The following is a 21758-nucleotide window of genomic DNA, read 5'->3' on the forward strand; positions in this document are numbered from 1 at the left end:
CCATCTTTAAAACATTTTTTAAAATAAAAAGAGATATACATTAAAAAAATCACTTACAATGAAACAAACATGGTAAGGGAAGAAAGGGCTTTTATTTATTTTTTATATTTTATTTTAACCAATTCTGGGGCTTGAACTCAGGACCTGAGCACTGTCCTTGGGCTGTCTCAACATAGAGCTCTACCACTTGAGCCACAACACCACTTCCGGCCTTTCCTATGTATATGGTACTGGGGAATCGAACCTGGATCTTTGTGCATGCTAAGGCAAGCACTCTACCACTAGGCCAAACTCCCAGTCCCAGAAAGGGCTTTCAAAATGAAAGCAATACTGGGCAATAAATATAGTACTTCAGCATTCCCCTCCTGAGAAACCTAACTTCCATGTTAGGTTCTATACTTGAGGGTAACTCAGTCACTTTGAAGAAAATAGGATTTTTCTCTTTCCGATTACTGGCATTCACTCAGTGGCCTCAGTCAAATATACTGGCATATGTAAATAATGTTTGCCAATAATTTGTGCTTTGCAATTTAAGTGCTTTCATATTCATGATTTCATTGTGTATATGTGTTTATCTGTCTCATTGTGTATATGTATGTGTGTACTTGCTAGTACCGGAGCTTGAATGCAGAGTCTCATGTTCTCACTTAGCATTTTGCTCTACCACATCTCCATTTCTGGCTTTTGCTGGTTAACTGGAAATAAAAGAGTCTCACATACTTTTTGACCCTAGCTTTAAACTTCAATCCTAAAATCTCAGCTTTCTCAGTAGCTAGGATCACATCTGTAACGTACTAGTGCCTTTCATTGATGTCACTTAATCATGCCTAACAGTTGTAATTCTCACAATAAAGAAAACCATAACAAGCCGGGTGGGCGTGGTGGCTCATGTCTGTAATCTCAGCTACTCAGGAGGCTGAGATCTGAGTATCATGGTTCAAAGTCAGCCCAGGCATGAAAATACATGAGACTCTTGTTTCCAATTAATCACCTGAAAACTGGAAGTGGCACTATAGCTCAAGGGGCAGGGTGGGAGCCTTAAGCTGAAGAGCTCAGGGACAGTGCCCAGGCCCAGAATTGAAGTCCTATGCTCAACAAAAATAAATAAATAAACCCCTTTTTGTATAGAACAAGTAACTGATGTTTGCTTTAAAAAAAAATCTCAGCCAGGAGTTTGGCCTAGTGGTAGAGTGCTTGCCTAGCATGCACAAAGACCCAGGTTCGATTCCTCAGTACCACATACACATAGAAAAAGCCAGAAGTGGTGCTGAGGCTCAAGTGGTAGAGCTCTAGCCTTGAGAAAGCACCAGGACAGTGCTCAGGCCCTGAGTTCAAGACCTAGGACTGGCAAAAAAATCTCTTGCTGGGCAAGGGTGACTCCTACCTTTATTCCTAGCTCCTCAGGAGGCTTAGTTCTGCAAATCTTGTTCCAAAACCAGCCTGAGCAGGAAAGTCTGTGAGACTTTCATCTCCAACTAATTAGCCCAAAAGCCAGAAGCCAAAAAAAAAAAAAAGCTCAAGAACAGCACCTAAGCCCCAGGACCATTAAAAAAAACAAAAACACCCCTCCAAAGATTCTATATCAATTAAGTAAACTTAAACCTGAGTAATTAGTTCTAAGTCTCATATTTTCTTCATTACATTTTGTCCTGTGTGGTCTTAATATAAAATTCAACTCCACAAGACATTCTATCCACTAACTACTACCACCAGTTTAATATTTCAAAGAAGAAAGCCAGCCACAAGACCAGTGTACTCTCTTCTGGCTTGCTGCCACAGTGACTCACACTCACCACTTCTATTGAGACTACCTTGGTGGTCACAAGAATGGAACCTCAGGGTTCTGACTCAAGGCAGTAAATAAAGAGCTAAGATGAGCAACTTCTAGCATCCCACAGAGCTTCGTACCTCAGAGGTGTTAGTACTAGTTGCATTCACATCATTAGTTTGTTTATAGGACAATCCTTGGCTAAGAGGTCATCAGGCTTTTTTTATGTTTTAGTTCTAGTCCTGGAGCTTGAGCTCAGGGGTTGGACACTGTCCCTGAGCTTTATTTATTTATTTTTCCTTTTTGTTTTTTGTTTTTCCCTGGGTCAGTTGTGGGCCTTGAACTCTAAGCCTGGGTACTGTCCCTGAGCTATTCTGCTCAAGGCCATCGCTCTAACACTTGAGCCACAGTGCCACATCTGGTTTTCTGGTGGTTAATTGGAGATAAAAGTCTCACAGAATTTCATGCCCAGGCTGGCTCTGAACCATGATCCTCACATCTCAGGCTCCTAAGTAGCTAGGATTACAGGTGTAAGCTACTGGTGCCTGTTGTCCCTGTGCTTTTTATGCTTAAGGATCTACCACTTTAAGCCACAGCACCATACAGTTTTGTAGTAGTTAATTGGACATAAAAATCACATGGTCTTTCATGCCCAGACTGGCTTTGAACTGAGATCCTCAGATCTCAGCCTCCTGAGTGGCTAGGATTACAGATGTGAGCCACCTGCACCAGGCCATCCCTGCTTTCTTTATAGACCTCTAGCCTTCCAGGAAGACATGTTAGGTGATTAGCATGAAAGCTCATCACAACCTCCATAGTGATGTTAGTCTGTTAGTAGTCCTGTTGAGAGAAGCCCCAGTCTCAGAGGGCACAGCACCCCCCACTGCTGATGTACGTGACAGTGTTCTGAGGGTGGCTGTGGCCCCAGGACTCAGGGGACCCCTCAGGAGGAAGCAAAGGAAACCCCGGAGGCACATACCGGGACTGGGTCTGCTTAGTGATGTTCTTTATGGTCAAGCCCTCCTTTCCGATGATGGCACCAACAAACTGGGTGGGGACCAGGATCCGCAGCGGGAAATCAATCTGTCTGGCCTGAGAAGAGCCCCCAGGGGCATGGCCTTGCTCCCGGGAAGAGTGGTCCCCACGCTGGGCTCGTTGAGGGGGCGAAGGGGAGCTCACCTCTTCATCGGGGATGTAGGAAATCTTGAAGGAATAATTCTCAAACTGATGCCCACTTAGCTTCTCAATGGCTCTGAAATGCAAGAGGGTTGAAGAAGCTTTGTCAGAGAGGAAAATCAAGAAAGACCTATTTGCTTTTGTTTGCCAGGCGCTGTGTGCGCGCTGGTGCCAGGCACTGAGGATACAGAGATGAGCAAGACAAAGAACATCTTTGCTCCCTCAGAGCTTGTGGCTACCAGACAAGTAATCACACTGTCTAGGCTTCAGACTTAAGACACAATTTGTATTCTGGCTTCTTCTTCTTCACCACCCAAGACCTCACCAAACCCAGTGAATACTGGTACAAAATTACCATTCATCTTCTTTTTTTTTTTTTTTTTTGCCAGTCCTGGGCTTGAGCTCAGGGCCTGAGCACTGTCCTTGGACTTTCTCAAGGCTAGAGCTCTACCACTTGAGCCTCAGCACCACTTCCGGCTTTTTTCTATGTATGTGGTACCGAGGAATCGAACCCGGGTCTTCATGCATGCTAGGCAAGCACTTTAACCACTAGGCCAAACTCCCGGCCTGTCCATTCATCTTCTTAATCATTGACACATAATCGATGATTATTTTAAATGCTAACATAAAATATTTAAATTTCTGAGAGAATCCCTAACTATATAAACGTAAATTAGGAAAATCATAATTTATCCTGGCATTTAGTTCCTCTCTTGCTTACATATCTTTTTCCTTACTAAAAAACTGATTAAAACTGCATACTATTTTTGAACCTTTAAAAACCAGTTAATACCCTAGATCTAAACAATACAAGAGCGATGACTGAATACTTAGCTATTCCAGGTCATTGACATGAATTTGGAGATAGAAATATATCTAAATAGACATATACGTTTATGATGGGATATATATATTCTACAGACATATATTGGTCTATTGTATGGATCAATATGTATGACATACAAAGATTCAGCTTAATTTTAATTATGTTCTTACTTTTTTTTTTCTATGTATGTGTTCCAGCCCGGGAGCACTCTGGACCAGTCCACTAGGCCCCTGTTCAGTTCAGCCCCAAAGCCCACGGGCCAGGCTGTGGCTGGGGGATCCCAGGATGTCATGGGTGCAGACACGGCTGACCAGCTGTGGCCCGGGGCCCACCAGGCCTGAAGGCCCAGGAAAATTGTGTTTGCAGATGAGCTGGTTCCCAAGCCCTCCCGGGCGCCCGACTACAAGCTGTGAAGCTGTGGCTTCCTGGATAAGCTGGCTCGCTGTCGTTACCTAAAGGGCAAACTGAGGCATCTCAAGACTCAGATCTGGAAATTTGATGGTCAGAGAGCCAGGAGCTGCAGCAGGGAAGTCCTGGGCCAAGAGTGGACAGTACCCTTCTCCCACTCCACCCTCCCTCCTCCCAGCAGCCGGCATCCCCTGGGCCCCCAGCCCTGATGTTGTGGGGACCCTGGAATCTCAGGGCATCACCATGCAGAATTCCTGGCCTGTTCTCCACCTCAGTGGAATAAACATGGACACAGCCAGGCCAAAAAAATTTTTTTAATTAAAAAAAAACAGTTAATACCCGCTTTGCAATTAAGATATACTAATAAAAAGTTGATATTCTAAACATCTCCCATGTCATTACTTTTTGGAATAATTTTAAATGGCTATTTAAAATTAAAATTTTGTTACTATAGTTTTTTAGGTCATTCTCTATTGTTAGACATTTAAGTTGTGTCCAATCTTTTACAGTTTTTGTTGCTGTTGTTTTTGGATTTTTTTTTTTTGGGGGGGCGAGTCATGGGGCTTGAACTCGGCCTGGTTGCTGTCCCTGAGCTCTTCAGCTCCAGGCTACCACCCTACTCTTGAGCTAAGCCTTACTTCTCATTTTTCTAGAGGTTAACTGGAGATAAGAGTTTCAGGAGGTCGTTTTGTGCTCGGGCTGGCTTCGAACCTTGATCCGCAAATCTCAGCCTCCTGAGCAGCTAAGATTACAGGCATGAGCCACTTAATTCAGCTTGTTTTTGGATTTTGTTTGTTTGTTTGTTTCAGGTACTGGGGCTCAATCTCAGGACTTGGGCACTATCCCTTAGCATTTTTGCTCAAGACTGGTACTCTACCACTTGAGCCATAGCTCCCCTTCTGGCTCTGGGGTGGTTAATGAAAAGTAAGAATAGACTTTCTTGCCCAGGTGGTTTGGACACTGATCCTCATATCTCGACCTCCTGAGTAGCTAAGATTATTGGTGTGAGCTTCCAGCACCCAGCTTACTGTTACTCTTTGTTTTGTTACAGGGCTGGGGCTTGAACTCAGGGCCTGGGCTCTGTCCTTGTGCTTTCTCAAGGCTAGTGCTCTACCATTTGAGCCACAGCACCACTGCTGGCTTTTCCTATGTACGAGGTAGAGGAATCGAACCAGGAGCTTCATGTATGCTAGGCAAGCACTCTACCACTAGGCCACACTCCTGGCCCTACCATGACTCTTAATCACTGCTGAGTGTTCCTCTGGAAGGGTTTCAACACTCACTATCCCATTAGAAATTAAGAGAATATTTAGGTCCTTTAATCTTAAAATCACATTTTGGTGGTTTTGGGTTTGCACTTAGAGCCTCAGCTTTTTTTTTTTTTTTTTTGCTTTTTTGAGATAGGGTATCATTTTTTCCTCAAGGTGACCTGGACTCGATCCTCCTACTTAGATCTCCTCTTGTAGCTGGGATGACAGGTGTGAGCTACCACATTCAGTTTCTTCTATGGAGATTGTGTCTCATGAATATTTTTTTGGGGGGTGGGGTGAGTCATGGAGCTTGAATTCTGGGCCTGGGTGTTATCCCTGAGCTCTTCAGCTCAAGGCTACCACCCTACCCCTTGAGACACAGTGCCACTTCCCATTTTCTAGTGATTAATTAGAGATAAAAGCCAGCCCGGGCTGGCTTTGAATCATGATCCTCAGATCTCAGCCTCTTGAGTAGCTAGAATTACAGATGTGAACCACTGTACCCAGCTGTCTCATGAATTTTTATGTTTGACCTGGCCTGGAACCTAGACCTTCCCTATCTCAGTCCCCCAACTAGCTACGGATTTTAGGTTAGTCATACTATTTAAAAATAGCTATTAATGTGATAAGGGATGAACAATAATAACTACTACACTAGGGTAACATTCAGGTTTGATGAATATATCTTCTGAACTGAAGAAGGGTGACAGGGTACCATGTACAGATAGAGTCTACCGAAAGTGGTAGCTCTATAACGATGAGAATGGTGAATTAGTGGTATATCTTCTGCTTAGTTACATAGGCAAAGCTTAAAAACAAATATATTTATCTTTTTCAATGAAAAATCAACTTCCTTAAAACAAGAATACTCTGTTCAAGGACAGCACTTCTGGAAGTTTATAAGACTATCAATGGCTGGGCCTGGTGTTATGTACTAGTCATAAGTATTGCATGCCTGTCATCCCAGGGGAAGCAAAGTAGAGAAGCAGAGCCCAGGCTAGTCTAGGAAATTAAACAAGACCCTACTAGAAAATAATGAAGGCAAATGGGACTAGAGGTATGGCTCAAGTGAAGAATGCCTAACTAGCAAGAGCAAGACCCTGAATTCAGCAAGACTGTGGATTCAATCTCCAATACTCCCCAAGAACCACAATCCTCAAAATTAACCATCCCTGAAGTTATATATGGAGATTAAAATAACGAATGCAGATTGGGAAAGGGAAAGGGATATGTATGAGTAAAGAACCCAAACCAGTACAGCTCCCAGACAATTCAGCCTAACTGTTGTCACTGAGGGTAGATGTTCTTTTTTTTTTCCCTTTCTTTCTTTTTTTCTTTTTGGTCGTGGGGTTGGAACTCTTGGTCTGGGCACTGTCTCTGGGCTCTTCAGCTCAAGCTTGGTGCTCTATCACTTTGAGTCACAGCACCACTTCCAGTTTTCTGGTGGTTAAGTAGAGGTAAGAGTCTCATAGACTTTTTGTGCACAGACTAGCTTTGAACCATGATCCTCAGATCTCAGCCTCCAGAGTATCTAGGATTATAGGCATGAGCCACTAGTGCCTGGCTTTCATGTTCCTTTTACTATTGCATACAGGAAAAACTGTTGTTTCAGTATTCATTCAATGAGGATGGACAGCCGCCTCTGGAATTTTCTCATGGTGTATGAAGGAAGGTCCAGGTAAAAGGAGTTTAGGATGGTCTAGGAGACACAGTGCCACAGAGCTAGTGTCTTCTTTTCTTGGTCATGGTATCCCATGACTCTTGCCTTCTTCTGACGTCAAAGTTCAGCACTGTTTAAGATGGAGACTCTGTACACTTACCAAAGAGACTAGCCTGAATGCCTTAGAGCATCACTGATGTGTCAAAGGTGACAGAAATACCTGGAGGTATGGCAGTAAAGGCAGCTCAGGTGCCATGATGCTCTTTGGCTATGTCAAAATGGGCATGGATCACTAATAGTCTCTTCAGAAAAGGTTTACAAATGCAGAACGCAATAGAATCTAAAGACAAACCCAAATAAATGTGCAAGGAAACAAGCGCAAAGCCACTTACATTTTTGCTTCTTCTCTTGTTGCATAGGTGACATTGACAACAGCAGTTTCTGTGTCTGTGTTGACTGTGGAGAAGCAAAAATGACATTATATTTCTGTTATTTTTCTCTTCTTTCTGAGAATTAAGTTTTTATGTCTCTTAATCGGTACTGACAGCTTGCCTTTCTGACTGCTGCCCACCCTCAAGCTGGATTTCTAGGTTTGAGTTTTGGATTTGATTGAGCAGACAGAGCCCTGATATTGCCCTATCTCTCTAGTTTGTCATCCACTGTGACTTCATCACCCTGTGAATTCATCGACCCGATGTGACATCACTGAATCACTGTGACTTCACACTGACACAGTGATACAACAGACCAATTTTGACCTCATATTGTCGTTGTGACATCATAACCATTGTGAACTTCCATTGCATTCTAAGATCACAGACACATTGTAACCTCAAATTCCCATTGACACCTCATAACCATTGTAACTCACACTGTCATTGTGACATCATAACACGGCATAACCTCATATACACAGTATGACCTCACACCATTACTCCTTCATATTGCCACTGAAGCATCACAAACCCATTGTGACTTTATATTCCCCATTGGTATTTGATGACCATTGGAAGTCTCATTGCTAGTCTGGTATTACTGACCCCTGCACTGTGACATCATTGATCCACAGTGGCCTCATAAGCAATTGTAACCTCACATTGCCATTGTGACATCACCCGCCCATTGCACCTCATGACAGTTTGTGATATCACAGACCCTATTGGGCATGTGGCATACATATACACAATGGAATTCTACTCATCTATCAGAAGGAATGATATTGTATGATGATACATCAGGAAATGGAAAGACTAGAAACAAAGGCTACATGGTTTCCCTCGTTTGTGGCTAGAGTGTGCCACAAATCTAGAGTGTGCCTATAAATCTATAAGTAAACACACTGCAGGCAGTTACAAATGAATTAACTGACATATAATAGACTCTATGGAGAGCTTAAGTGTGCTTCTTTAGAAAACAAAATAGGTACCAGAAAATAGGTACTTACAAGGCGGGGGGGGGGGGAGGGGAGCCCTGAGAGAGAGAGTGGGGGGGGGGAAATGAAGGGGAAGGAGAAAGGATGCAGTCAATAATTCATGGTCAATAATTCATAGTCAATAAGAAAAATAAGGGAAGGGCAGGTCAAAGGGGGTTAAAAATGTTGAAAGAATTACAAAGATCAAGATGTATTATATACATAAACAGCTTTGTTAGATGGCAAAAAATGATTCAATACATATCCTAAAACATTTAGAAAAGTGAAGGAAGGAGTAGGTTGGGATGCATAGTATTTATAAATTGCTTTGTTGAGTAGCAACTTCTTTGTACAAATATATATATATATATATATATATATAATTTTTTTTTACTGCTCTGCCCCTGGAGTCATAGCCCTACTTCTGGTTTTCTAGTGGTTAATTGGAGATAAGAGTCTCAAGGTCTTTAGTGATTTGAACCATGATCCTCAGATCTCAGCCTCTTGAGTAGCTTGGATTATAGCTCCCAGCTAATAAAAATATTTTTAAACTACATTATCATTTAAAAACAACTATTATCTCTGGTTCTAGATAGACAGAGCAACCTTAAGAGAAAAATATACAAAACATCACATTGGCCAAATTCTACAGTTATTTTGCACTCCAATTAATAGTAATTTGCAAATCAAATGCATATATCACATCTTTAATAAACTGCACATACAATAAAGCTGCACTTTCACAAACCATTCACATGAGCAAATGTATATGTACATTTTCTTTATATGTTTTTTAATTGCTTTTTTTTTTTGCCAGTCCTGGTGCTTGAACTCAGGGCTTGGGCACTATCCTTGAGCCTCTTTCTGCTCAAGCTAGGACTTTCTCAAGGCTAGCACACTTTACCACTTGCCACAGCACCACGTCTGGCCTTTTCTGTTTATGTGGTACTGAGGAATCAAACCCAGGGCTTCATGCATGCTAGGCAAGCACTCTACCATTAGGCTACACTCCCAGCCCCTTTATATTTCATTTTAATGTCTACATAAAATTGTAGTGAGCAAATACAACTAGTTGTTATCCAGTTGGTGAATGTATTATTCCCAGTATTTGTTATTCTAGATGGTGCAGAATTCTATAAATCATATTTGTTGCAGAAATCATTTGATTTTGTGTTCCTTTGAACTTTTTTTTTGGAGGAGAGTGTTCATCATGGGGCTTGAACTCAGGGCCTAGGCACTGTCCCCCTGAACTTTTCTACTCAAGGTTTGAACCCTAGTGCTATAATGCCACTTCTGATTTTCTGGTAGTTAATCTGAGATAAGAGTTTCACAGACTTTCCTTCCAGGACTGGCTTCAAACTATGATCCTCAGATCTCAGCCTCCCGAATAGCTAGGATTACAGATGTGAGGGCTACTGGGACTTAGGTGAACTTTTTCAATTACTGTTTTTATAAGACTCTAACCTCAAACAGGTTTGGGGACCCCAAAACAGTAAAAGTTTTGGGATAAAAATACTATTTGTAGGGCGCAGTGGCTCACGCCTGTAATCCTAGGTACTCTGGAAGCTGAGATCTGAGGATCAAGGTTCAAAGCTAGCTGGAGCACAAAAAGACCTGAGACTCTTATCTCCAATTAAGCTCTAGAAAAAGGGAAGTGGGGCGTGGCTCAGGGTAGAGTGATAGCCTTGAGCCAAAGAGCTCAGGGACAATGCACAGGCTCATGGGTAGGTTAGTAAGTAGCCTTGAGCTGAAGAGCTGAGGGACAGTGCCTAGGCTGAGTTCAAGGCCCATTACCCCCACAAAAAAAACCAAAAACAAAAAACTGATGTCTAATAATTGCAAATGGTTTCTGCCTTTGTAGGGTGGGAGCTGTCTGGAAGAGCTAAATCCATGTTACCAATGCTCAGTGCTGACCACTGCCAGGGAACTTGTGTACCACTCTCTAAGGCACACTCACCCACAGACACCCTCCCAGTGCAAAACAGGGGAGGTCTGACCCACAATCATCCTTCTCCTGTGGGTGAAAGCATACAGGACACTGCAGAGCCTTTGTATTTGATGCCTTCTAGGCTACAGATTGTGGCTGCCAGGAGAGGCTGGGTTTGGGCCTCCTGAATAAAGATATCTTCTACAACCCCAGGCCTACAGGGTTTGTCCTCACTTCACTGTTGTATTTTCTATTTTTCACTAATGTTTATCTCTAGGAAATGGGGCAGTTTTTAGATTCGGGAATGAGTTGAGCTTTATTCACACTGTTTATTTCAATGGACCCAAAACCCATATTTCCTACCACTGTAGAAACATGTTCTGCAGGATCAGGAATCTCTTACAAAAGAACAAAACAACAACACTGCAGTTCTACCCTCACAAGTGTGAGGCACCTGAAAACTAGGTAATTTCCAGGGCCCAGGGACCCAACTAGGTAAGCCGGAGGATATGTCTTCCTCATGTAGTACTATGCTAAATGCGTAACCTGCTTTAAACTAGTAACTTTTGGGGCTTTTTGAGTCACTATGTCGCCCAAGCTAGCTTGGAACTTGTGATTCTCCTGTTTTAACCTCTGTTTGTTTGTTTGTTTGGTTGGTTGGTTGGTTGGTTGGGTCATGGGGCTTGCACTTGGCCTCTCCCTGAGCTCTTTTGCTCAAGGCCAGTATTCTACCATTTTAAGCTACAGCACTGCTTCCAGTTTTCTGGTGGCTACTTGCAGATAAAGAGTCTCACAGCCTTTCCTGCTTTAAACCTGATCTTCAGGTCTCATACTCCTGGGTAGCAAGGATTACAGGCATGAGCCACTAATGCCTGGGCTTGCCTTAACCTCTTGAGTACTGAGAATAAAGGTATGAATCACTGTGATAGGCTAAGATAGTAACTTTTTTTTGGTGTCAGTCCTGGGGCTTGACCTCAGAGCCTCGGCACTGTCCCTGAGTGTTTTTTGTTCAAAGCTAGTGCTCCTCTACTTGAGCCACGGCTCTACTTCTTCCTTTTGCTTTTCTCTGTGTCTGTGTAGCCATATTAATATCATCTGTGGGCTATGATTTTTTTTTTAATCTTAAGTATCTGCATTTTGAGCTGTCAGTTGAAAAGTAACTTAATGAATGTTTGCTAGTGACTCACACCTATACTTCCTATTTTTTGCTGCCTAACTGGAGGTAAAAATCCCATAGATTTTCCTGACCAGGCTGGCTGAGATCTTTGGATCTCAGCCTCCTGAGTAGGCATAAATTAGTAATGTTTAGAAGGCGATCTTGCCTACTACAGTCAATTATTCAAGTTGTCTTCTTTTTCATGCTGAGAAAAATAAGAACTGAAACAATGAATTTTTGTAAATGATGTCTTCATCCTAAACTATTTCCCCTTTTCCTTTGGTCAGGAACAAGCAGGAACATGAAGCTAAATAATAATAATAATTGTAATGTTCATGGAATAGAGAACACCTGAATAATTCCTATTTTAAATCTAGGGGCTTTGCCAGCGCCATGGCTCACACCTGTAATCCTAGCTACTCAGGAGGCTGAGATTTGAGGATCAAGTCTCAAAGCCAGTTTGAGCACAAAAGGACCTGAGACTCTTACTTACAATTAACTTCTAGAAAACCAGAAATGGGGCTTGACTCAAGAGCAGGGAAGGCTGTAGCCTTGAGCTGAAGAGCTCAGAAACTGCGCCCAGGCTGAGTTTAAGCCACAAAAAACAAACAACAACAAAAAAACAGCAAGATAAAAACTAGGGCTTGGGAGTTTGGCCTAGTGGTAAGAGTGCTTGTCTAGCATGCACAAAGACCCAGGTTTGATTCCTTGACACCACATACATAGAAAAAGGCAGAAGTGGTGTTGTGGCTCAAGTGTTGAACAGTAGGCATTGAGAATGCCCAAGGAAAGTGCTCAGGCCCTGAGTTCAAGCCCTGGGACTGGCAAAAACAAACAAACAATCATATTGCTAGGTGCTGGTAGCTCATGCCTATAATCCTAGTTACTAGAAGGCTGAGATCTGACAATCAAGGTTCAAAGCCAACTGGAACAAACAAATCCAAGAGAATCTAATCTCCAAATCGCCAGCAAAGAAAAAAAGCTGGAAGTGCTGACATGGACATGGCTTAAATGATAAGACTGAGAGCTTGAGGCCCTGAGATCAAGCCCCGTTCTGGCACACACGCACACACACATACACACATACACACACACACACACACACAAGATATATATATGAGAGAGTTCATTCTCTATGAATTTGCCTAAGGGAAGCTTTAAAATCCCTAAGAAAATACCTTACTCAGATTCTCTTTAGGAATTACAACTAGTTAGTGATATAGAAGAGAAAAAATAATCCTCATTTTGCACATGTGGAAACTAGATCAGTGAGGTTGAGTAACTTTTCCAAGGGCCAATAGCAAGTGAATGAATTTGCACTTTGCTTTTCTAGGCCAAGGCAATAATAATCCTTATCACATTGTCTTTAATATGAAGATCCTGGGATCAGTATTTCTGTGACTCTTAAGGAGCTATACAAGATATCAGCTTTAGACACTGTTTTTCTATCCAGTTAAAAAAATCATAGCACTTCATGCTTTAGAGGAATAAATAAAGACAACAGGAAGAAATAGTGTTTTCTGTACATGTATAGCACTATTTCTATGCTGGTGGTTCTCAAACCTGAGGGTATACAGAAACCACTTGGAGTGGTTTACATAGTGGTTATAGTTAGCCCTTAAAAAAATCTGTATTTTGATGGAAACCAGTGGCTCATGCCTATAATCCTAACTAGAGCTGTGGCTCATGTGGCAGAGCACTAGCTTTGAGTATAAAATCTCAGGGACAGGGCCAGGAGTTTGGCCTAGTGGTTAAAGTGCTTGCCTAGCATGCATGAAGACCCGGGTTCGATTCCTTGGTACCACATATATAGAAAAAAAAGCCAGAAGTGGTGCTGAAGCTCAAGTGGTAGAGCTCTAGCCTTGAGAAAGTCCAAGGACAGTGCTCAGGCCCTGAGCTCAAGCCCAGGACTGGCAAAAAAAAAAAAGAAAAAAAAAAATCTCAGGGACAGCTCCTAGGACTTGAGTTTAAACCCCAGGACCAGCACCAAATAAATAATTTTTCCCCCCCCAAAGGGTCTGCATTTCCAAAAGTACTATCAGAGATTCTTTTTTTTTGTCTTTAGCCATTTATTAACTCTCTGACAGAAATAATTTAATAATCATTTTTTCTAGTCTTTTGAAATATATAATACATTATTGTTCTCTTTAACCTATAGAAAACTGCTGTGTAACAACCACTGGTCCATCTTTCCTCATCTCAATTTCAGCCCCCAGGCCTTTGACAACTGCCATACTGGTCTCAACTTATGTGAGGCGAACTGATCTCTTTTAGATGCAGCAGACTAGTGTGATCACACATTTCTTTTTTTTTTTTTTAATAAAAGGGTTACATGATATTTGCCAGCTAGAAGGTGCATTAATTCACATACATTGATACCCTTTCACATGTCTTGGTACCCATTACCCTCCCCCCCACGCCCCACCCGTCTTGGTTTTCCCCCCTTCCCTATCAAATTTCAAATAACCAAATACAAATAAATTCAATATATCAGCTAACAAAGTGAGGTACTGTAACAATATGAGATACCCAAGGGACAGCAAAAGAGATGAGAGATAACATAGTACATTAAGGACAACAATCATTCATTATATGGCTTTTGTTTCAGTATCCTGGAGGTTCTTTCAATTAGCTTCATACTATATGGCCTTATGTATCAAGATTTTGCTCTATTGCAGATCTCTGCTAGTAGAGCCCAAGGTTTCTACTGATTTTGACAAATAAGGGAAACCATTGAGCCTAAGTTCCTCTGAGTCTGGCTTACTTCATTAAATATGATTTTTTCTAAGTCTTTCCATTTCCTAACAAATGGGGCAATGTCATTCTTTCTGACAGCAGCATAGAATTCCATTGTGTACAAATACCACATCTTGTTGATCCACTCATCAACTGAGGGACATCTAGGTTGGTTCCATATCTTTGCTATGGTGAATAGTGCTGCAATGAACATTGTTGTGCTAGTGGATGGTTGGGTAAATGCCAAGTAGTGGTATTGCTGGGTCATAGGGGAGTTCTATGTTTAGCCTTTTGAGGCACTGCCACACTGCTTTCCATAGTGGTTGAACGAGTTTGCACTTCCACCAACAGTGTAGTAGTGATCCCTCCTGGCCACTTCCCCTCCAGTATCTGTTATTATTCGTTTTCCTGATCCTAGCCATTCTAACTGGAATGAGGTGGAATCTTAAGAGTTGTTCTGATTTGCATTTCTTTTATGACCAGAGATGTTGAGCATTTCTTCATGTGTCTATAGGCCATTTTTGTTTCTTCTTCAGAGAAGACTCTCTTTAAGTCTTTGGCCCATTTTTTAATGGGATTGTTGTTACTTTGGAGATTAGTTTTGGAGTGATTCAATTTTTTGAGTTGTTGATATATTTTAGATATGAGGCCTTTGTCCGTTGTTTGGTTGGTGAAGATCTTCTCCCACTCTGTAGGCTTCCTAATTAATTTACTAGCTATGTCCTTTGCTATACAGAAGCTCCGCAGTTTAATGCAGTCCCACGTATCCAGCCTTTCTCTGATTTGTTGTGATTCTTGGTCCTTATTAAGAAAGTTTCGACCTGTGCCAAGGAGGCCTAGTGTATCTCCTATTCCTTCCTGAAAACTTTTCAGTGTGTCAGCTTTTACCTCCAGGTCTTTGATCCATTTGGAGTTAATTCTAGTGCAGGGTGACAAAGAAGGATCAAACTTTAGTTTTCTGCAGGTGCTTAACCAGTTCTGCCAGCACCACTTGTTGAAGAGGCTGTCTTTCTTCCATTCTATTTTTTTTGGCTCCCTTGTCAAAGATTAGGTGGCCATAGGTCTGTGATTTAATATCTGGGTCGTCAGTTCTATTCCATTGGTCTTCAGGCCTGTTCTTGTGCCAGTACCAAGCTGTTTTGAGAATTATAGCCCTGTAATAGAGTCTAAAGTTTGGAATTGAAATTCCTCCAGCGCTGTTCTTTCTGCTAAGAAGTGTTTTTGCTATACAGGGTCTTTTATTATTCCATATGAAATTTTGAATTGCCTCTTCTATTTCTTTAAAGAATGACATTGGGATATTGATGGGTATTGCGTTGAATTTGTAGATAGCCCTTGGCAAGATTGTCATTTTCACAATGTTGATTCTTCCAATCCAGGAGCATGGGAGGTTTTTCCATTTCCTTAGTTCTGCTTTAATTTCCTTTTTTAGGGTTTTAAAGTTTTCATCAAAAAGGTCCTTTACATTCTTAGTTAAGCTAATTCTTAGGTACTTTATTTTCTTTGAGGCTATTGTGAAAGGTGTTGCTTTCCCTATCAGAGATTCTTAAGCCTAAGAGTCTTACTCGTTGTTGCCGGGTGCCTGTGGCTCAGGCCTGTAATCCTAGCTACTCAGGAGGATGAGATCTGAAGATTTCGGTTTATACCCAGCCTGGTCACAAAAGTCTGTGAGACTCTTATCTCCAATTAACTACCAGAAAACCAGAAGTGGCACTGTGGCTCAAAGTGGTAGAATGCTAGCCTTCAGCTGAAGAGCTCAGGGACAGTGCCCAAGCCCAGGATTCAAGCCCCACGACTAACACACACAGACACACATGAATTTTACTCATTGGGAAACACACTAGAAATCCAACCTTCTCATACAGCTTTCCCAATGCTTCAGTACATTGCAAAGTATAAGAAAAATGGCCTGAAAATTATATTCCTGAGAAATACTATACAGATATATACAGATCACTCCCTCATGGGGGCAGGGGCGGGCAGAGATAGAGATGGGGGGGCAGGGAAGAAAGCATGTAGAAAATGACATGAATTTACTGTTTTGCCTGGAGTTGACCCCAGCCTCTAAGAAATAACAGGTGACATTGCTCCAAAACTCAATAGGATGATCTCATGTATTACCTTGTTCCACATTCTCCACTGTCCCATACTGAGCCAACAGTCCATCCAATACCTGTTAAAGAAAGGTTCAGTGTGAGCATGGAAGAACAAATTACACTCATAGAAAAAATGATAGCGATTTCCCTCCAGAAAATAAAGTAAAACAAGGACACAGAGAGAATGTAATCATTGATATTTCAAGTTTTCATTGAAAAAAGAAGTGAATAAGCACAAACGTGTAGGACTTTGTTCACCGGCTCCTAAGTAATGTACACACTAAGATGACAACACAGAACTGCGAGCTGGGAGCTGGGAGCTGAGAACCCTCACACTCATGGTGATGGTTGGAACTTCTCTTGAAAGGCACAATGCAGTACAAGGCTCACTTCTCGTTCTTGGGAGATTTAACAGTCATTCCTTTAGCGTTCCTCCAGAGATCTGCTTGTTTCACAAAGTAATGGTATGTGTATGTCTGAAACTTTCCGTGGTTTTTTAAAAAAAGTTTCTTTTTTTAAAGTAATGAAAACATTAGATAAAACACTGTTTCCTTTAAGCTATTTTGATTTCTTCTGAGTTGGGGAATAAAACACAGGGCAATCTGTTCTTAAATAAGCAATAAGGCCTCTCCCCATAGTCTATCTTATTTTACATTAAGATAGCAATCTCAGAAGATGTTTTAGAGCTCTGAAAATACATAACTGTCATAGCAACTAATTCAAAACACAAAACTTGCTCAGACTAACAAAGAACTTTCTATTCTGTTGGTCTCCCCTTCTCTCCTCCCCATCAGAACTGGAAATGATAAAATCTCTTGCCAAATCAGGTGATAAAAGCCACCAACCAGGTACAATTTTTTTTTTTTGCTTCACAGCTTATTTGTTGGTGCTTGGTGGCCTGGTAATTGAGAGAGCAGATTGGAAGAGACCTAAGTATATTCATCAGTACAACGGAAAGATAAAACCTGAACTCATGACCAGTCATATACATGGACACTGGGGTAAGGCAGGACCCAGAGGCTTTGAGGAGAAGCCTCTAATTCCCACATGAGAAGGGGAACTCAAACAGGAAGAATGTGTTGGTAATCTCTTGGAGAGTGACATGGGCTTACCTCCCATTGCAGGTGAGGAGGGATGTTTCGAATCTGAATTTTCCTGCTCCTGTAAAAACAAAAACCACAATAAATAACACTTTATGCGGGACACCATCTTCAATAAAATAGGTTTAAGACCATGACTGAGTCCATTTGCTTATTGTGCTTCTCAAGGTGCCCACAGAAGACTGCCTGTACTGAATCACCAGCATCATGTTCTAAGATTTTCAATTACCTGGAGGAAAACATTCCAAGAAATTCTAACAAGCGAAAGAAACAATGAATACATGCAGATTTGCCTTTTTGATTTCTGACCAAAATTGTTAGAATTTAAGTTATATAGTCCCAAAGGGTATCTAGGTCCAAACATGGTAAGTGAAGTCACACTTAACATTGGTTTTAATGAAATTAGATCAATAAAAATTGATGAGACCTCCAATATGTATATTTATAATATATATGTAATATATATAAATATATATTATATATAATACACACACACACCAACAATAACCTTTTCCTTTTTGTGTATCCTTCAATTTTCTTCATGCAAAATGTTTGTTACAGTAACATCTGTAGAGCTGAAGTGGTGGCTCAAGTGGTAGAACACCAGCTGAGAAAGCACAAGGCCCTGAGTTCAAACCCCAACACGATACCCACCCCTCAAAAAAAGAGTTACCCTGGAGAAACATTTGTATATTCTCTACAATCTCTGTGTTTAATTTTTCCTCTGGAGTGGGAATGTCCTGGAGCTCTTTTTGTGGGTAGGCAGAGAGCTTACTCCTATTTTGTGTCCGTTCCCTAACGGTCGACATTTTCATTCAGAAGTGTTCACAATCACATACTGTTGGTCCAATGTCTTGGAATGATTTCCACTGTTTCTATTTTTATGTAAGCATTCAAATTAGATTTTTTAATTTTACTTTTTTTTTTTGCCAGTCCCGGGGCTTGAACTCAGAACCTGGGTACTGTTCTTGAGCTTTCTCAAGGCTAACACACAACCAATTGAGCCACAGTACCACTTCTGGCTGTTTCTGTGTATGTGGTACCGAGGAATCGAACCCAAGGCTTTTTGAATGCTGGACAAGCATTCTACCACTAGGCCACATTCCCAGTCCTGTATTCTTTAAAAATACAAATAAATAAGTGTTTATATTTTAAGAACATGCTAACTTCTGAAAAAAAAGATGCCTTAAGCATTTAGTGAGGGCAACAGGAACATAGCTTGGATTTTTTCCTTCTCTTCTTACTGAAAGTAGAACAACACCTAAAGTTAGGTAAGGGTGATCTATTCTATTCTATTCTATTCTACTTCATGATTTGCCAGGACTGTGATTTGAATTAAGTGCCTTGTGCTTGCTAGGCTAGTGTTCCACCACTTGAGCCATTCTATTACCCTAACTTTTTATTGGTTATTTTGGAGATGGCCTACTATAGATTCTTCTGTCTTGACTGGCTCAACCCTCTAGATCTCAGTCTCCTGAGTGTTTAGGATTACAGGCATGAGCCATGGGCATCTGGCCAAAAGATGCTCTTTAGCATCTAGACAGGACAAAAGCAGAGTAGCCCTGGAGCATCTCTCCTGGTTGGGAAAGTAGTTACTTGAATTCTATATCCTGGTTAACTATTGTTACAGTGTACATGAGTGTACCATCAAATTGTAAATGACCACAAAATATGCTTCACCTTGATTCATGAAAGTAATTAGCTTGAAAGTTTTCAAGGCCTTTCCACATATAAATGCTTCAGGATACTCTCTGAATGCTATTGTATTTGTACTGTAGATATCCAGAGGTAATGGAAAGGTTCTGAGTGAATGAGATAAATATTAAATCTATAATTTAATTTCGAGGACCAGGCAGAAACTATTTTGTTATCACAGAATTTGTTGCTAAAACAAGTAGACAACTAGCTTAATCATATTTAACAACTGACAAGTCTTTGTGAAAAATGAAAAATTCAAACTGTGTTATTTTTTTCTTAAAGCAAAATACCCACTTGCATGTGAGAATGTTAACACTTTGGTTTTCAGACACAAGGTTAATTAAGCACAGGTTTGATCTGCTGCCTTGAGAAATTTAACTCAAATCTTCACCCCAGCAGGAAGAGCTTGTGTAGAAAAACAAGTTAAGAGGAACTGTGGAAACTTATCTATTAAGAAGCCCAAGTTCCACTGCTAAAGAATCCAAGGGAAGGGCGGGCAAGCAGAAGGGCCCTATGAGAAAGTCCTTCAGGGTTTAATGAGGGATTTGATGCAACTAGGTTTTGTTTTTTCCCCATAGCAATTTGAGCTTTATTATATGACACTGGCTCTTCATCTTGGAGGGAAATTAAAGTACCTTAGAAACTTGTCTGTACAGAAAGGCAGGGATGCTAACTGACTCCAAGGGCTGAAAACACAAGAGCTCCCAGCCTTACCCACCTCAAGTCCAGTAGTCATTGTATTGGACCCCCAACACATTCAGAATGTTTGAGGTACTTTATGTTTCCCAATCCTTATTAGTCTGAAAAGTTCCCTTTAAGATCTCTGGACATTTTGTGCTGAATTGAACTATGGCCCAGGGCTACTAAAAGGAAGAAAATAAATTCCTGGTGGTAGCTGAGTCCAATCCTCTACCTACCTATTGAAGTTCGCTCTCTCCTTCTATCACACACATTCACACCCTGAGAATAGCGGTAGTGTTATGAACCAAATCATAAAACAATTCAGCCAGCTGTCGTGGTGACCCCTGGTAAAGAGGAACTAGTCAAGGATTTAGAAATTTTCCTTGTTTTCTAACTCATGCCTACAAAATGCCAAGCAGTCCCCCAAATTCAGGCTTCGTGAGTGCTCAGGGTCAGGATCACTATTTTTTTATTTTACTTTATAGTAAAGTCTATAAACAAAGCAAGACTCAATAGCAAGAAAAATTGCAAACATATTCCTTGGATTTTTTTTATTATTGTAATGTATAAAGAGGTTACAGTTATATTCACCAGATAGTAGGTGTATTACTTCTCACACATTGATACCCCTTTTTGTGCCAGTCCTGGACTTGAGCTCAGGGCCTGAGAGCCACAGCGCCACTTCCGGCTTTTTTCTATGTATGTGGTACTGAGGAATCGAACCCGGCTCTTTGTGTATGCTGGGCAAGCACTCTACCTCTAGGCCAAACTCCCGGCTTGATAACCTGTTTTCTTTTAATTACCAAAGATTACTACTGCATCAATACAATAGAGAAACACAGTGGAGATTTGAAAGTCTAAATCCCACCTCCAACACCTTAAGTGTTAGATGCTTGGTCTAAGTATTAGTACCTCAGACACAAGGCAGTGAGACAAAATGATGGGCAGTTAGATAAAGCTCTTTCCAAATCTAAGACTGACCACTAATTTTGGTAGTAAAACTGCTACAAAGATAAGGTAAGGCTGGGCACGGTGGCTCATGCCTGTAATCCTAGCTACTCAGGAGGCTGCAATCTCAGGACCAATGTTCAAAGCCAGCCCAGGCACAAAAGGACCTGAGACTCTTATCTCCAATTAACCACCAGAAAACTGGAAGTGGTGCTGTGTGTAAAGGAGTAGAGTGGTAGCTTTGAGCTGAAGAACCAAGGCCCAGAGTTCAAGTCCCACAACTGACAAAAAAAAAAAAAAAAAGACAAGGTAAAAAATAGGATAGGCATGCACAAAGACCAGGGTTTGATTCCTCGTTACTACATACATAGAAAAAAAGCCAGAAGTGGTGCTGAGGCTCAAGTGGTAGAGCTCTAGCCTTGAGAAAGTCCAAGGACAGTGCTCAGGTGCTCATGCCCTGTGCTCAAGCCCAGGACTAGCAAAAACAAAAACAAAAAAAGGATAGGAAGAGGAGTATCCCCACGTGGATAGAGCAGATACTGAGCAGATAAAGAAAAAGAGAGAGAGAGAGAGAGAGAGAGAGAGAGAGAGAGAGAGAGAGAGAGAGAGAGAGAGAGAGAGACAGACAGACAGACAGACAGACAGAAAGAGGGGGGGGAAAGGAAGGAAGGAAGGAGGCTGGGAGGAAGGGAGGGAGGGAAAAGGGGAAGGGGAAGGGAGGAAGAAAGGATATTCTCTACAAATCTTGTATTTCACCTGTTACAATTTTCAACAACCCAATATGCATGTTAGATGACAAAGTATGCAGGATTTTATTTGGTGTTTACAAACCAAACACCATGGATTCGTGGCTCCAGTTGTGTTAAACCCATCCCATCTGGTGTACTTTCTGCAGAAAGCACTGTCTACACCATCAT

General features: G+C 41.4%; 1 protein-coding gene across 1 annotated transcript in view; it reads right to left on the reverse strand.

Moving 5' to 3' along the window:
• Window positions 1–21758, reverse strand: part of Igf2bp2 (insulin like growth factor 2 mRNA binding protein 2) — a 153459-nt gene that overhangs the window by 30187 nt on the left and 101514 nt on the right. The window contains exons 3-6 of the mRNA XM_090343373.1: window positions 17527–17575; window positions 16440–16491; window positions 7481–7544; window positions 2748–3020 (exon numbers count right to left, since the gene is read on the reverse strand). Coding sequence (XP_090199499.1) covers window positions 2748–3020; window positions 7481–7544; window positions 16440–16491; window positions 17527–17575 — 438 coding nt within the window. The remainder of the gene's footprint in view (window positions 1–2747; window positions 3021–7480; window positions 7545–16439; window positions 16492–17526; window positions 17576–21758) is intronic.

This window comes from Megascapheus bottae, chromosome 1 (assembly GCF_031878675.1).
Source record: "Megascapheus bottae isolate mThoBot1 chromosome 1, mThoBot2.hap1, whole genome shotgun sequence".
In the NCBI taxonomy this organism is placed as follows: Eukaryota; Metazoa; Chordata; class Mammalia; order Rodentia; family Geomyidae; genus Megascapheus; species Megascapheus bottae.